Source organism: Motacilla alba, chromosome 17 (assembly GCF_015832195.1).
Source record: "Motacilla alba alba isolate MOTALB_02 chromosome 17, Motacilla_alba_V1.0_pri, whole genome shotgun sequence".
NCBI classification, from domain to species: domain Eukaryota; kingdom Metazoa; phylum Chordata; class Aves; order Passeriformes; family Motacillidae; genus Motacilla; species Motacilla alba.
This window is the reverse complement of record NC_052032.1, coordinates 11,195,625-11,213,253: the sequence shown is the minus strand read 5'-3', so window position 1 is coordinate 11,213,253 and position 17,629 is coordinate 11,195,625. Positions and strand designations below refer to the sequence as shown.

The 17,629-nt window shown below is 38.6% G+C and overlaps 1 protein-coding gene and 1 long non-coding RNA gene across 8 annotated transcripts in view; one reads left to right on the top strand and one right to left on the bottom strand.

Moving 5' to 3' along the window:
* Positions 1–157: 157 nt before the first annotated feature.
* On the top strand, positions 158–7,016 carry LOC119709116. Its single transcript, XR_005259282.1, has 2 exons — positions 158–3,722; positions 3,761–7,016. It is a non-coding gene; the product is annotated as an uncharacterized LOC119709116 (long non-coding RNA).
* Positions 4,902–17,629, bottom strand: part of RALGPS1 (Ral GEF with PH domain and SH3 binding motif 1) — a 71,995-nt gene continuing 59,267 nt past the window's right edge. For 5 of the 7 annotated variants that reach the window (XM_038156458.1, XM_038156462.1, XM_038156459.1 and 2 more), the window contains exons 14-22: positions 15,571–15,697; positions 14,863–15,014; positions 13,595–13,646; positions 13,241–13,321; positions 11,013–11,118; positions 9,855–9,947; positions 9,575–9,680; positions 8,092–8,183; positions 4,902–7,693 (exon numbers count right to left, since the gene is read on the bottom strand). In XM_038156458.1, the coding sequence (XP_038012386.1) occupies positions 7,664–7,693; positions 8,092–8,183; positions 9,575–9,680; positions 9,855–9,947; positions 11,013–11,118; positions 13,241–13,321; positions 13,595–13,646; positions 14,863–15,014; positions 15,571–15,697 (839 nt within the window). In that variant the 3' untranslated portion in view covers positions 4,902–7,663. Of the gene's footprint in view, positions 7,694–8,091; positions 8,184–8,786; positions 8,908–9,574; positions 9,681–9,854; positions 9,948–11,012; positions 11,119–13,240; positions 13,322–13,594; positions 13,647–14,862; positions 15,015–15,570; positions 15,698–17,629 lie in introns of all 7 variants that reach the window. The other 2 variants (XR_005259280.1, XM_038156463.1) reach the window with 2 other exon arrangements.

The window sequence follows — 17,629 nt, the reverse complement described above, 5'->3', positions numbered from 1 at the left end:
CCGGCTTCCCGTCCCGCGGGGCCCGCCCTTTCCCGCGGGGGGGAGAGCAGATCCTATTCACAAATCAAATGCGTTTACGCTTGTGCAGTATGTAAAAGGACTGCTGCCATAAATTTCTGCCAAATACAAACTTGTGTGGAAATCATTTTAATGTGATCTTTAAATTATATCCTTTTCCCACAATACAGGTAGTGCTCCACTTTATCTCCTTATAACCAAGGTTTCACTTTTGAGCTTGCAGTACGATTTGAGATGGCCACGTAATGTCAACATACATGCAATAGTGTATCCGAAAAATTAACAGTTATCTATACAATTCATAGATTTGTTTGTTAGTCTTGCAAACTGCATTTATCTGCTTTATGAGATATTTACAGAGAAAATCTCTCTCTTATTAGGACTTGAGGGGAAGAAGACAGCTAGTGGGGTAGAGGTGAGGTAGAGGCTGCAGCAACCAGGACCCAGTGCCTCAGTGCTGTGACAAGTCAAGCAGGGCTGGCCATGGCCAGGGTCAACTCCCTTTCCCTCTAACATCTGAGACCACCCAGCAAGTCTATGGGATGAGACATGTTTAAAGCTGAGAGAAGGGAAACCGATGTGCAGAGCAGGAAAAGTCCAGTGGCTGCAGGGTACCAAGGGGACAATGCTGGAGCACAGATGAGGCTACCTACCGTAATGGCCCGGACTACAAGGTCTGTCAGACCTGAGCCTGCTAGGGCAGAGCTCAGGCAGGGGCTGAGGGCCTGGAACAGAGCTTAAACGGGCTACTGAGCCCGTAGTGGGGTGGCAGGTAGGCTGGTCAGGGTTATTAGTACCCACAGGGCCCTGACAAAATGCTTTTAGAAGGCACTTCCTTTTTAACTGAGGTACAAGAACTCAACATACATGCTTATAGGCCAGTTACTTGGAAAAAATGCAAACCAGCAAAACTGCACCAACCCCGTGACAAACAAAAACATTTTTAGAAAAAGCCTTTCACTTTAAGACTTCATGTTTACTTTCATAAACCTGTCCCACAATGCCAGAGCTGCATCAATTTGCCCTGATGAGTGTGGATTTTCCAGAGAGCTTGTGCTCATGACTGGAGTCCTCTTCTCCTTTTCTAAAGTAGCTGTATCACCTAATAGATGGAAGGGACTCCAAACTTCTATACTCACCTTTGATTTCCAGTTTCTTCACTGAAGTCTCTCCATTCTAAGTGGTCCCCTAACCCTATTGTGATGTCAGATTACCAAGCTGAAGAGCGGGAGCCAGGTTTGTCTCTCAGTCTAACTGTGATTCAGTATAAATAAGTGGCAGAAGCACCTATGTCCTTGCCAATTGGATGTCGTACTGGTACGTTCCTCTTTCCTGGCACAGCTTTCCTTTGTGGCTACATTAATCGTTAATTAAGTAGAGTCAAGGGAATGTTTGGCCACATTAGATAACATCCTGAAGTACACTGACAAGTTTCCACTGTTTCTGTGGAAACTGAGAGTTCACTGCTCACTTCCTGTTTATTCTGTCTAGTAAATAGTAAAGGACAGGTAAGAAGGGAGACTAAAGGGTTCACTTAAGGACACAAAGGAATCACTTGGCCCATTTACCTTAAAGCACAGGCAAGGAAAAATAAAAGCATCAATAACCCCCACCCACACCACCACCTTAAGGCCCTTTTTTCTCTAGTTCCCCCTTTTCTCAGTCCAAAGAGTCACCAAATTTAGAAAAGCTTTAAATTTTAAATGGTGTATGATCATCACTTGGTGTTCTTAGAACCCTATACCCCTCATGGTGCAAGCCAAGGTTGGAGGTTCAGTGTAAGCCCAGAAGTGAATTGTGTCCATGGTCTATGTATGCCCCCCATTACCTCTCCTTCCCATAAATATATATGGGGCAGGTGGGGGCGGGTGAAGGGGGGGGGGAACCAGTAAAAACTCACCAAAAACTCACAGCAGATTTTGAAGATCAAGTCTCCTCAGCAGTTACAAATGTACACTTGTGGAGGCTGGTAGGTGGAATAAAAACTATAAAAAACTATTCCCTCTCCCTCCCCCACTTGTTTAAAGAATTAAAACAATTGGCCTGCTAAACAATGCAGACAGGACTAGTTGGACTTTCAAGTATGCTGTACTTGAATGCAAGCAAAGAATGTCTTGTAATCCAAAAGAAACTTGCTTGGTGGGTTTTTTTGAAACCTTCACCTTCTGCATCACCTAGTTGTCCCTTCTCTTGCCTTCCATGTTTTTGTCTGTTTGCCCCATGAGAGAGTATGACATTACCTTCAACAAGACAAGACATATATTTATTGTGTTCACATCTGGTTCAATTTTATAGTTTTGTATTATTACAAGAAATGGTAACCATTTACTACAACTATCTTCCAGTGTTTCCAAGTATTCTAGGGTGTTCCTTTGTGTTCACAAATTTTATTTTGTATTTTATTAAGACAGTGGTAATCATTAACAAACTGTATGTAAAAACTTTAGTTAGTTGGTTGTTTGCTGTTTTTATTCAGCAGAATTTGATAGACTTTTCTCTATATCTATGCTAGAACAAATCTGTTTCCTGACCCTTGTTTGCTTTTGCTTTATACTCAGTTACATCATGCTTACAAACCAAAAACGTGTATCATCTGAAGCAAGTAATCATTTCCAACACCAAATGATTCTTCCAACACAGTCTATTCTTCCTTTTACCTGATTTCTGGCAGAAAGAATATGGCTACAGACAAAGTCCAGAAATACAAAGGATACTTCCTCCAGTTCACTACTATCTGCACTTTCTTATGGACCACTGTATTTTAGCTGATGCAAAATGGGTGTTTCTATCCTTCCTAATATAATTATATGAGATGCTCTTACATCTGGGGTCTACTGAGACCTGTAAATGCTCTCTAAGATATGGTGTATTTTCTGAATTTGACAGAAAAATCCCCAGAGTAATGGATCACAGCTATGGAAATACCACAATCAACCATTAATTATTTCCAAAGGAAAACTAATGCTGTGCGCTGGTTCCCTCCCTTGCACACCTGGCACAGCATCCAGAGTAGGAAAAAAAAGTTATTTAATATTTCTTTTTTTTCTCTCTCTCCCAGGTTACAAGACAAGATGCTTGGATATAATGAGCATTTAATGAGCTCTTCCGTACTTATCTTTGGATGTTGTATGACAAAAGCACGTTACCTTATAGTGAAACACAGCAATGCAGAAGGTAGTTCTCTCTCCCCCCTGCAATTTGATTCCATGACAGTGTCAACCTGGGATATTATGATTGTTGGATTTCCTTCCTAACAAGCTCACTTTGTTTATTTTCTATCTTGCTACCTATGGAAAGGAGAAGAATTCCAGTCAATTTTCCCATTTTAATGGATGCAATTAGTAAAAAGAACCATTTTTTGATAGCTATGAGAGACACTTACGAATGTTTCCTTTATAAAATATTTATGATGAAACACTGGACATAACCCTGAGGGAAAATTATATAGATCCAACTCATTTCCAAGACTACCAAGTAATAAAAAAGTCTTTCAACACTCTTCCTGTTTCTCGTGAATAACAGGAAAAGGAGTCTACTTCAGGAACAGGATATATGCTTTCCTGTTCAGCTGCAGAAGTAACTTTTTTTATATTTTTGCTTGTTTTGCTCTCATCTTCACATGTAATATTTCTCTCAGACAACTGATCATGAAATTATGTTTCTGCAGAAATTAAAGGGCCTTCATAATAAAGGGCCTAAATAAGGTCCAGTCATAATCTGGACCTTATTTACCTTGCATAAGAAATGAAATCACAGAATGGTTTTAGTTGGATCACATAGTCCAACTCCCCTGCCATAAGCAGGGACATCTTCAACCAAGTTGCTCAGAGCCCAGTCTTCCCTGACCTTGAACACTTTCAGGGATGAGGTATCCACCACCACTCTGGCCAACCCAGTGTTTCATTACCCTCACTGCAAAAAATTTCTTCCCTATATCTAGTCTGAATCAACCTTCTTTTAGTTTTAAACTATAATTCCTTCTCCTATCACTACAGGCCCTACTAAAAAAAATCTGTCCCCATCTTTCTTGTAAATCCCCTTCAAGTAGTGAGAGGTGGCAGTAACATCTCCTTGGCGAATCTTCTTCTCTGGGCAAAACAATTCCATCTGTCTCAGCCTTTCGTCATAGCTGAGGTGCTCCAGCTCTCTGATTGTTCTTGTCGCTCTTCTCTGGACCCACTGCAACCGGTTCACATCTTTCCTGTACCAAGGACTTGAGAGCTGGACGGAGCACTCCACGTGAGGTCTCACAAGAGCTCAGTGGAGGGGCAGAATCACCTCTGTCACCTGCTGCCCACACTGCTTTTGATGCAGCCCAGGACATGGCTGGCTCCTGAGCTGTCAGCACACATGGCCAGGACATGTCCAGCCTCTCATACACCAGCACCTCCAAGTCCTTCTCAGCAGAGTTTCTCTTGGTCTTTTCATTAGAATTATGTCAGCCCAAGCCACTCATGAAGCTTGTCCAGGCCCCAGTCTTCAGGTGTGGCAACTGCATCACTCAGTTTGGTGTCATCTGCAAACTTGCTGAGTTAAATTTGAAATGCAAAGAAATTTAAATTTGTCTCTACTTCTTTGGACTTTCAAAATCTCAATTGAAAAAGCTGCAAATTTGGAGGCTTTTTCAATTTTATCCTAGGAATGTTGATTCTGTTGTATTTATACTACTAAACGGCTAGACTCTGTGCTCTATAAAGTCTGTTCAATTATATTACCATTCATTCACAAATAGAGCATGCATGCTGCCTTTGAGCTAAAACATTCCTTCTGTACCTCTACTATTCTTTTTCAGAATATTTTATTGTCAACAGCATACATACCCTGCACATTTTTAAACTTACAACCAAACGCTATTACTGTTGTAGTAAACAAACTTTTTTTACATTAAAGTATTTAATTAGCAAAACAATCATTATTATCAATGTAACAAACTGAAAAATGCAGCAACTCGATACAAGACTGAGGTAACAAAATACTTTGCCAAAAACCTAGATTCCAACACCAGAGTTCTTACAGGTGAGACAGTTCACAAGAATTATAGAAAGAATCCTTTACAGAAATGGCATGCAGTGGACTGCTGGAAAACACAGCCAAAAATAGTGCAACAGTTTCCACACAAAACAAACCAAAATGTTGAAATTGATTAACATTACAGTGTGACAAGTCAGTCTCACTTTGAAAACTAGCTTCTTTGCCTCATTTTAGTGCTATTTGGAAAAACAAGCATTTTGGCACTGAATTACATTAAAATTCCTTAAATAAATGAAAATTAATAATGAATAATTAAATAATAAAAATAAAAATAATTAAATAAATTAAATAATACATTAAATAAACTAATGATATTACCTATAGTTATTATATCTTCACAATTCTGAAAATGGTAATTATGTTATAATGTTTACTTTTACATAACTATTGTAGCTGTTCTCTTTGATGGAGGAAAACTTGTATGGTTTGTGATTTTTTTTTTTTGTGGAAATGCTGTAACAATCAGTAGTGACAGGCAACCTATTGTATTTCAATAGCAGCTTTCAATTACCCATAGAAGTACCTGGTAATTGCAAATCGTACCAAATGGCATCATAACACCTCTAATCAGCAGCTACGAACTGTTTAATACTTAAAGACTAATTTAAAATTGGTTTAAGATGTTTTACTTGTATTATTTCACTGCTGTCATTATTCTTTCACTGCCATCAATCTGAATTTCTCAATACTCTGCAGCAATTTCACAATGTGCTATATGGAAAAGATGTTTGATCTCATTGACGACTAATCACAAAAATCCACAGGTGTAGAATAATTCAGATTACATCACAGCCTAACAGTCTGAAGTCATTTACTTCTGACAGGATGTTACCACATTCAAAAAGCTTCTATACTCTCTCTAATGGTGTTCGATGCCCTGCCCTTGCAGATAACCATGTATTTCCTAGTTCAAAGTTGTCTTAAGTTAGCAAAGAAAGAGAAAAACAATACAAATATATTTTTAATTACCACTCTTTTCACAGAGTTCCTCAGTTATCAAATAAATTTTGTCAACTTTACATACGCTTTCCCATGTCCCAGGATCTAAATGCAGTTGTCATCAGGAACTGTTTTTCTTGAAAACCTGGTATGTATTAGGCTTTCAGGATTGTAACATGAACTCTTAAAAGAACAATAAATTTACTTTTGACCTTCATTTAACAATACAGTTGGCTTTTTCTCCTTGTTGTTAGAGAAGTTTCAAAATTAAAATGTAGAAAATCATGGAAGTCCACAGAATACATACTGCTAATGCCAGGGAGCTTGTTCTAGTAGAGGTTCTGTTCACTTAAACTGACTTTCATGGTGTTCCTGGTTTGTAAGTTAGAGGCTGACTTGCCAATTTCTCCTTTATGCAATCTTAGGAAAGTCAGAAGAGGCTTTCTGGTGATTGATGAAGTCTGAATAATGATGCTATATCGCAAAAGAGTTTCAAAAAGAAAACGTGATGAATTTAACATATGAACAGAAAACGATTCTGACTGCAGGAGTGCCAGGGTACAGCAGGAAGACAGCACAAAGAGAGTTCCTTTGGAGGAGAAGGTCCAGTTACACTTCTTTTGTTTGTTCATTTATTCTCTGGATATTGATTTGGAGACTTCTTTGTACTTGCTCCACTGTTAGACAGTCTTTCACTGCCACCATGATTTTATAGTAGCAGTACCGTCTAGCAGTACTAATGTCCTGAAGTCACAACACATACTGGAATTGAGTGGAGCCACCTCATCCACAGAAGGACAGAACAGAAACAATGATATGGAGTCATTTTGAGGAGCCAGGACCATGTGAGATAAAACACCTGATTACCTGCTTTCCTGTGCTAAGGGGTTTGAACTGAACAATGTTCAGACTGAACCAAAACACCAAATTTATAAGCAATTATGCCACTGGTAAAAGAATGAAAGACAAACTTCAGCACAACATAAACGGCCTTAAATCTATTACCAGTGTATTCCTGAGCAAAACAACTGAATGAAAAAGAAAACCAAGTGTCCTACGCCAAAATACATTTTTCCCAAATAGCTCAAATATGAACAGCATATTGTCCAGAGATTTGATAGAAAATTTGAGGCAGCCACATTGCCAAGCAACTCAGTGCACTTAGATTATAAAAATGTTGTTCCACAATTTTCTATTCTAATTGACACTTTGGAGCAAGTTAACACTGTCAATCATTCTGTGCATTAGAAAGAATTGAAACCCAACATGGGCCAAATATTCTTCAGTCACACAAAGCAGCTTAACAATAAAAAGAACCATTTGAAAAAGAACAGGCAGAAGATATAATGCTCAGTTTGCGGCCAAATATCAGTTCATGCAGTCTCTGACCACAAATAGTTGAGGGTTCCAGAATCCTGCAAGAGTCAGGATTAATCTTCTGTCCATCTAACTTGTCTGCTTTCACTCAGTGCATGAGACTTTATCTGGTCCTAGGGATAACATTCACTTTCTGCTTTCAAAAGCTGTGTCAGAATCACTTTCAAGTTACATAGGAAAGTGCTGAAATATCTGTGGCTGGCTCTTGTCAGGAAAACCTTTCTCATCTTCCTCCTTAGAGAACAATAACCTGTTTCTTCAGTTTGGCACTTGAAGTCACACCAGGTAGGAGAGGAAATTATTCGAATGACATTAGATTAGCAGGTACCTGGAAGAGATTGTAAATTACTCATAGAATCATTACATTTGGGAAAGATCTCTAAGATCATTGAGTCCATCCTAGTATGGTTGCTTTCACTTTCCATGAGACAGTCCCTTCTAAAGAAGAGATGAGGTTATCTTGCTTGAAGCAACTGAGAGTAGAGGTTATATGCTCTTAAGGCAATCAAACCAATAGCTAGACCTGCACAAAACCTGATTTGATAGGAATTCTCTAATTTTAAATAATCTTTCTTTCTCCCATTGAAAAAATGGATAAGCATACAGAATGAGGAATTATGTCTGTCCCCCCAGGAATGCGTGTGCACACAGATTGAAAGAGCTCTACTAGTAAGGATTTTCTGGAAAATAGGAAAAAGTGGGTAGAAATAGTTTTCACAACCTTACCTGAGGCTTGTTGCTTTTGCACGCATCATCCAGATGTTTATGCCATAATATTGCATGAAACCTTGAACCAGTCTGAAACTTGTAAACATTGCCTACAAAAATAAGAAAATGAAAGACTCAGAATTTACAGACAGACATGTAGTTTCAAAGGACTCTGATTTCTGTGGAGAAGTCAAAGTCCTGAAGTAAACTTTTAAATTAATTTGCACCTCAAATGCTCAAATATGATGCTACTAATATAACAGAGCCCATGTGAGCCATGTTACCCACCAATTCTTGGCTGAAGCAAGTATGAGAACATATGTGGTCTCATAGGCAGAAAGGCTGAATTACAGCCACAGAAAAGACCATGTAGGTCGGTGTGCGGCAAGAAAACGACGCCTAGTAATAAGAGAACAAAGCCCGCTCGGTTAAGAAGGACAGGAACTATTCAGTCAAGGCAGGAGAGATGTAACAAAGTTTCTAAAATGTATCAGGCAGCAGAACCTCAGTAGTTGGCAGAAAAAATTGTTATACAAGCACTCGATTTAAAGGAAAAAGGCTGACGTGAATACTAGGAATGCAATCCCTTGTATTATTGGTTAAGAGACGAGTGAACAGTTACAGTATTGGCTATCCAGGTGCGTGATATTCTAATCTGATACTGAAAATATTATAAAGCTATATACACTTTTAATAAATGTTTCTGATTATACCACAACTGGGGACTGTGCATCATTCATACGCCGCAGGTCAGATCTAATTTAATCCTGGCTTTCTTCTCATCAAGGCTTCTGTAAACTTAGTTTTCTTCAATGTCCTACTGCAAATTGTTTCCTGCAATCAAATATTTTGTGCATTTTAGTTAACTCCCAGGTGATGCACTTCACAGAGTAGATGGGACTCCATATCCAGCACCAAAGCTGAAAACATGGAAACTGAAGAAAGCCTCAAGAACCTGTAAGCAGCCACTCAAAGTGCAAAATAACTCCAGGAGTTTTCTAATCTTTTGAAGTTTTTGAAGTTTATTCAAGGGAAATGAGTTGCAAAACTCATGTGGCAATGCAAAATTAGTTATTAAAAAGTAATAATTACTTATCAGACTTATTTTGGTAAATGGTTTGATATTTTAATTGGCCTCAGTGTAAGTCAAGATTAGATACTGACTGATTTTAAGGAAGCTATTCAGAGACTTGTAGATCAATGTATGGAGATACATGAATGTGCTGCAATCTCATATTAGCTGAGGAATTTCTGTGAAACTTACAGCAACTGTCAAAAGAAATGAATCTCTGCAGGCAGCACGGAAGCACCACAGCATATTGCATAAATATGTTCCATTTAATTTGTATCTTCCCTGGAAAATTCTGTATTGAAGGTCTCCCTCTTCAGTCTTTTATGAGTGCCACGGCAAATTCTGTGATCTACAAGCTCATTAATAGATATTAATCTACTTCCTGTCACAGAAATGTAATGCAGACATTGTCCATCTTGTAATATCTACCTTTGTCAGGGTTATTTAGCTGGAAAATATCAGGATGCTCTGGGTCATCAGGCAGTGCCACCATCCAGCCTGCAATGGAGACCTTTTTCCCAGGTGTAGATTTATACTGGAAAAGACAGACAAATCAGTCATAGCTGAGACTGTAGCAGAGATTAACTTTTGACTGTAGAAGTTGTGCAGAAATATGGCTTAGCCTGGAACAGAAAGTACACTTTGGATGCCCTTCCAGATCTACTTATGAGTATTCAATTTCTGATTTTAGAATAAATTTAAAGCTTACATGTTTTCTTTCAGTGCCTCTTAAAGCTTTTGCTCCGAAGTACAGAAGAGTTGATCCTGAAAGTATGACCCAGTATCTAGTCCATGAGGAGAGCTGAATGAAAAAGGAAAAAAATTAGGAAAAACTCTGCATATCTCTGACATTTCAAAAATTTATTCACAGGCAAGTCCAAGTGCTACCAAAGTTCATTTTAGAGGCAAGGAATGGAGATAAAGAGTGTCTCCTGGTGTAAATTAGCCCAGCTACCTAAAGCTTTGATGGCTGGCTGTGAATACAATCCTTCTTTGTTGGGTGTCTCATGAAAGTATCAGTACTGATTGTTTAGAGAAGAATAGTGTGCAGCCTTCTGCTGTACAGATCTTAGACTTCTGATTATAAAAAAATTACGGAGTTGACTCTGCAATTCTTCAAATCTTTTAGCTCTGAACTGAACTGGGCGGCATGTGAAATACATCAATCAATTCTACAGAAAACAAATTATCAAATGCATAGGACTAGAACCATGTGAAACCCTTGAATTCAGGTTAACTATGAATTACCATGACTTTGGTGCTATGGGTGGCTGCCCTGCAGCCTTTCCATTCTAATGCGATATCTCAAAAGCACCAAAATATATTGTGGAAATATGTTCAGTTAAATTTGTACCCTCCCTTGAAAATTCTGTATTGAAGAGCTCCCTCTGCAGTCTTTTATGAGTGCCACTGCAAATTCTGTAATCTAAAATAATCTAATCTACACGTTCATTAATAGATATTAATCTACTTCCTGTCACAGAAATGTAATGCAGACATTGTCCATCTTGCAACATCTGCCTTTGTCAGGGTTATTTAGCTGGAAAGTATCAGGATGCTCTGGGTCATCAGGCAGTGCCACAAGATTTATTTCTGCCCTCACAACACTGCTTGCTGGTTACACAATTGCTTCACTCCTGCTCTGCTGTCACAGCTAGAACCGTGACTTGCAAACTGCTGTATATCAAATGACACACAAAGGTTACAACCTTGTTACAACCTGGTTATAACTGTGATCAGAAAATTACAATTGATAAAACCATTGTTTTTTTGTGGTATCAAGCTGCAGGTTTAATACAATTCTGGAAATTAAACCATCCACTAATGAATTAGGACAATAGGAATAATTATAAAAAGAATAACTTACAGTAGGTTTCTTGCCTTCTTTGAGCAGTGTTTTCCTTCTTAAAGGCCCTTCCATAGTAATGACTCCTGTGGAAGCACCTGCTGTGCAGCTGCATGCACCTGTTGGGCTGGAGAGACAAAGCATTCCTCTATGTAGTGGAGCAGACAAATAAGGATGATAAATAAGCAATATAATTTAGCTCTAAATGTATCTATCCTGCACTGCTTTATGTATATTGTATAATCTGAAATGTGACTCTAGAATATGTGTTTTCCTAACCTAGTACCAAATAGGAACCAAGATCTTTCAAAAAGGTTCTATTCTGGGGGCTTAGACATGAAAAAATAAAACAGAATAAATACTGAAACTCAAAGTCAAAGTGAAAACAGGCAATTTTTTTTCTTTATTTCGGCAAATTACAGAAATTACCTGAATTTCTGGAAATTTTTGGCATACAATTTCACAAGAGCTCTTTTTTACAAGAGCTCCCACATACGTTATTTTAAATTAAATGAAAATATCTTACCTAATTGGAAAATAGTTGGGAAAACTATATTTAAAAATAAATTAAATAGTTATTAATAATTATTAAAAATAAGTTCAGTCATTTATTTACGGAGATTAGAATAGTTTTTCCTTTTCCAGGATGAACATAAAACTTCCCATATACAACAGTGAGAAAGAGATACAACTGACAGAACCCAAGTATATGCAAAGTTAGAAATGCAAGCAGCCATTAATAACACCAGAACCAAATGGTGATTGGTAGGTTATCTGCTGCTAACATCTCTTCATAGCCCCATGATCACAACCCTGATGTTCTTATGTGCACCCATAGGGTTTATCAGGGCCAACTAAATCATATCTAATAACGAATACAAGGAAAAGGACGTGTATGATCTACCTCGCAGTTGTGAAAGGAACACTACTCTGTCCACAAATGAATCTGAACTCATGCTGGTGCCAAGTGATATGCACAACCACATCTAGGGAAGGACAGCCCTTCCAACTGCTAGGTGCATTGTCTTCCATTGCATGCACCTGCCTCGTCTCTGCCAATGTGCATTCTTGCCAATTCTATATTTGACAGAGGCAGTAGAAGGTCTCAGAAAAGGAAGAATGACCACAAGCATTAGAATTACTTGACAGTGGATAAATGTAAGAAACATATTTTAGGGAGTAACTCTTTGTGGATTTAATAGGCTTTTCCCGTTTTAATCTTTGTACATTTTATATTTCTAGCTTTTGTATTTGAAACAGGTCTACCATGGTCATGTTAAGAAAGATTTTTCCAGGAGCAGCTACAGTGCCTGAGATACCGTTCCAAAATGTATTTCTTTATGAATTTATAAAGTATGCATTTTTATTTTTGTCTAACCTCTAACTTGTACTGTTATCAGATGTTACTGGCACAAGTAAGGCAGCTGTAATTTATGCATTATATCGATACTTCTACAATGGCTGAAGCAAACTAATTTAAACAAAATAAAATCTGACTGGATTTAAATTGCAACTAAATCACAGTATTTGCAGAATACTGATTCAGGGACCTATTTTCTTAACTGTTCGAACACATGTCTTCATTTGCCAGCATCACAGAATTTATCAAGTTCAGGTCAGGTATACATGCAAGGAATAATTTGTATCCCTCAAACTATATAAAATTTTCAGTGTCACCTCTCTTAGGTCTGTAAATGGATTACCTGCTTCTGGAAAGTCCACTTCTTAGTAACTAGCAACATTGTGAGCACCTGCTACATACGGCTTGTGGATATTCCCTCTTACTTGAGGTGCAAGGTCATACCCTTTTACTGAACAAAATCAACACACCACACAGATAAGGACAGATATTATGGGTAGCTGTCTGGTAAATCAGGAAATAAGACTATGGGAAAGGGTCAAGAAGGTATCCTTCTAATGTCATCACTTGTGACAGGAGTCAAAGATGGCCTTCATAACAAACCTGCTTCCATAAAGGTTTCATAAAACTCTAAGTAAAGCCTAGTTTTCTGCAAAACGAAAGCCAGACATCATTAGTTAAATCAACAGCTAAACTGAATTTCATCTGAATGGGCTATAACCCTGCTTTACCATTAACAGGAGTTCTTACAAGCAGGAGGGGGAGACTTCATAAATTCTTATGGTCATATAAGGATATTTGGACCCAAAATACAGTACACTAGGAAAGCGTAAAGACTCAAATTGAAGTTTAGCACCATACAATGAAAGAGGCAGACCCTGAACTGTACCTGTAGACACAGCTTCGACTCCGAGGAGAATTCCTGATCGGTACCCTCCAGTTAGGCCCCAGCGTGGCATATAAACGACCCCTGTTTGTGAACGCAAATATCTGATGAGGGATATTCTAGTTTGAGACTTCAGTAGTTAGGGTTTGGTAAATATGACTGGGATAGCTCCCAATCTTTTCAGGTCCAATACCTTTACAGTGCTTTATTTCAAAATGTTTGCTGTTTTTTCCTAACTAATCAATAATTTGATAAAAATAACTATTGATTTAGGGCTTACCTATGTTTGGGATCATTTGTGAATTTCTTAGCTAAGTCTGTAGAGTGCTTAGTGAGTGTACATGAAGACTAACTCACCTTTCAAGCCCTGACGGCAGCTCCTCACTAAATTCTGAGCTTTCACTGCTATCTAGAAAGAGAGTAGTACAGAGAAGGAGTAAGAAAACCACCCATGGGAAAATACAAAGCCAATGTATGTGGATCACCAGAATACTCTTTTGTATAGTACCGTGGATACCACTTATTCAAATCATGTTTTGAAGAAGAGTTTAGAGTTCATGGTTAAATATTTAGTTGGAAGAGGCTTACATGAACCTCTCCATTTATAGTATCCCACTCTTAACTCATGTTATTGCTGTGTTTTAATACCATTACTTTAAATTTCCTCATGCTTTTACTTCAGAAGCTGAGCTCTTCAGGTACATAAAATCCAGCTGTTTTGTAAGACAATATTTCTATCATAATATCCGTAAGTCAACTGAAGTTATTAGATATGGTATGACAGTTTATTTTCAAGAAGCAAACACACCTCTAATAGAGGATATGTCAGCTGTATGCTGCTGCTAGGAGTTATACATATATATATATATATATATATATATAAAATGGTATTCATAACTAAAGTTCCTATCTCTCCTTCAAGGCCATCATCCATTTGTCCCTCCTTTTCTGGCATAACTATTCAGCTCACAGTTTTAATTTGCCCAAGACTGATCTTCTAACGCTCAGTTTTAACAGAGTAAGCTGTTCCTGTATTTTAAGAAGTGCAAAGATCATCTCAGTGTCTAACTCATGGTCAAGTAATGTGCTATCTTTCACAGTCAATTTCTTATTCAAGAAATTGCCTGAGTCTCTTAAAAGGTGGCTTTCTCTTGCTTAGAACACAGATTCTTGATCACTTTTTTGATATTATAATAATTGCTTTATTAATTATAATACCATAATACGTTCATCTTATGTTTATTTGTAAGTCTTAGAGTACTACCAAACAAATCCCTCATCTTCTAAAACATATAGTTAAAATTAAAGCTTTCTTTGTGTAAAGTTAGCTTTTAAAACACATATCCACTTTCCCCCTGGTAAAAGCTGACAAACACTTTCTGTCACACACCGAGCATCTACAAAAACCATCTTCCTTCATGCCACTTTTACCAAAAGCATCAGATAATCGAGGGAAGCTGATGTAACATTGACCAGGTAGCAGCTCCGATCTACTTTCATCCATGAAAACAACCAATCTTTGCAAGGGAACTAATGATCTTCCTAATTCTCTGCTTTCAGATATCTGTGAGTCTGCCGCGCCCTGGGGACAGGAGCAGGGGTGTCACTCCCCAGGCAGAGGGTACCTATGGAGAGGCCGTTGGCCAGGCGTGGGCCGGGCGTGTGGCCGCGCACGGGGCTGTGACACTCCAGGACACTGTCGTCCAGCAGGTGCCGTGGCCGCTCCGTCGGGAAGGTGGCGCTTTTGCTCTCAACGACGCTCAACTGACACATCATACTGGAACATGGAAGAAGAGAAAAACGTGAAACCCCTCTTATGTCATCTAACAGCAACCCTTGGCTCACATTATTTCCACTCAGCCTCTGCCTCATCAGCAGGTTATTAAGGAGCAGGCAATTATACACTACCATGTACTGTACATATGCTCCTTAACTAACAAAATAAGTTTCAGATTTTACTTCTCTTTGTCAGTAACAATTATTAAATTTCTGCAGCTGGGAAGCTGTAAATGTTTGAACTCCTCCATACAAAACCTGAACATCCTTGGTGGCAGCAAAAGCAGAAACCCAGAAAAAGGAGACACACCAGGACTCCACAGACCAAAGTGGATAAGCAGCTTTCAAGTATTGCCAGTGCCTGGCACTAGCAGAGAATAGAGTCAGCAAAAATAACAAAACTGTCAAGAGAAAACTTAGAGAATACATACTAGAGCCTGAAACACTTTTGCAATACAAGAAATGGAAAGGACAAATACTAGCATGTTCTCTGCTGCTATCTTAAATTTTTGTGACACATGTAACTGCCTGAGCATGAGACAGCTGGGATTACGCACTTGTTTCCCAGGCTGTGACTCTTCCGGTGCCTTGGTACAGGAGGTGTAGGTAGACTTGCTGCTACTGAGGCATCAGGACATGTGGGTCTCCTGCTGAATTTCATAATTGCTGACATGTCAGATGGACCTAAAAGACAGAGATTATTTAACACTAGACTGATGCAAATCCCAGAAATTTCATTGGCTGGTGTGTTTAGGAACAGATTAAAATTAATTTTTACAGATAACCAAAAGGCACCACTTCTGAAGCACTGTTTCTTGCCCATTAGTGTTACACCATCCATTTTTGTTATAAATTCATCTCCATAATCTTGAACTCCCTGGAGTAATTTTTAAAGTAGTTTTGCTCATACTTTTAACAATGAACTACAAAAACCCTAGGCATCCTTACAACAGCTGGATGTGCCAAAGTGTAATATGCAGAGCCATAAAGTTGGTTTGTACTCCAGGTGTGAACAGGAGCATTCACATGTGTTTTGAATTTTGTTCACAACTTCATGTTGTGAATAAACTGTAAACAATCTGCTCATACTGACTCACTTGAGCATGTAAGAAAAACCAAGGGTTCTTCATATACCTAATGGACGACAGATGCATTACTTCTCCCAACATCTCTGAGCACGAGAGATGTCTCACAGCAATCATTCTTCCTCTCAATTTACAGATTTTAGGAGGCCTCACAGAAAACATGGACAAACTGGTTTTGTTCCAGCCCCTCCATGCTGTTCACAAAAGGCAGGCAGTGACCTTTGCAATACAGTGGAAAATATGGACTATCATCATCCTCCGTAAATGCCAGGCTCTTCTTGGCTTCACAGCAAACAGTTGAGATTTCACTTTTAAACACTTAGTTATGGCATTGGTGCTTGTGATGAAAGTGGGAACAATGGTCATCAAAGTCACCATCTGCCCCACATCTTTGCCCTTGGGACAGTCCAGGTACTAGCAGAACAGACTTTCCTCTACATTACAAAAATCACTTGGAGGTTCCAGCAACCTCAGCTTAGTCAGCTTCTGGACTCTTACCAAAACCCACTCATTAAGAGGTTGACACAAGAAGAAACTTTGTGATGTGAAAAGTCATGTACAATCATCATCAGAATCTTTACAAAAGTGTCTGGCATCAAATAAGTAATAAACTGAAACAGAAAAAAAAACTCCTCAAAACCAATCCAAAACACCAACATTCCATGGCACAGTTTGACAAAAGGATGAACATGAACTTTTAACAGAAATGGTTCTGAGAGACAAGACTTCCCAGGGAAGTGGTCATGGCACCAAGCCTGTCAGAGTACAAGGTGAATCTGGTTATATCACAACACTCTTAGTAATATAATTTAGTTTTATGTAGCCCTGCAAGGAGCAGGAAGTTGCACTCAATGATCCTTAGAGGTCTCTCCTTACTTGAGACATTCTATTTGTTATACAGGCTGCTCTCTCTACCCTGAAGCACCCTGAAGGAAGATATCAACTTCTTCTCTCTTGAACTGAGGATTCATGAGACACAAGAAGAAATAGGAGAACCAGTAATGAGTTTGTCCCAGTAAGAGGCAAAAAAACCCCCAAATAAATGCAAAATGCTTTCCTGCCCATACTCACTCTGCAATATAGACTTATATTGCAGAGCCCCAAGCGAAGCAAAAAAGACACAACTTATTTTAGCAATACAGAGAGGAGGGACAAGTTTGTTAGAGGAACCTTCAGTAGTATTATTCATCAGACCATCAATTTAGTAGGAGAACAAAGACAAAACAGTTTTTAAGCATGTTTTCTGCCTCATTCATATATACCATCAGGATAACATTTTTGCCTGCCCATCTTTGCTACCATCACACAACTCCGAATTTGTGAAAACACAACAGTCATAGCTTCAGTCACTGGCATATGCAGCTTCAGAGAAGGTCTTATACCTAATGGCCATGTGCAGTTTTAAAAAATGCACTTTCAGTCATTACTTCATCCAGTGATTCTTCAACTAAAGATGCACACATCTGGGATGCCAGAGAGGGCCCAGTACAATGTTCTTGCTGCACATACAACTAACATTTTGATGCATTTG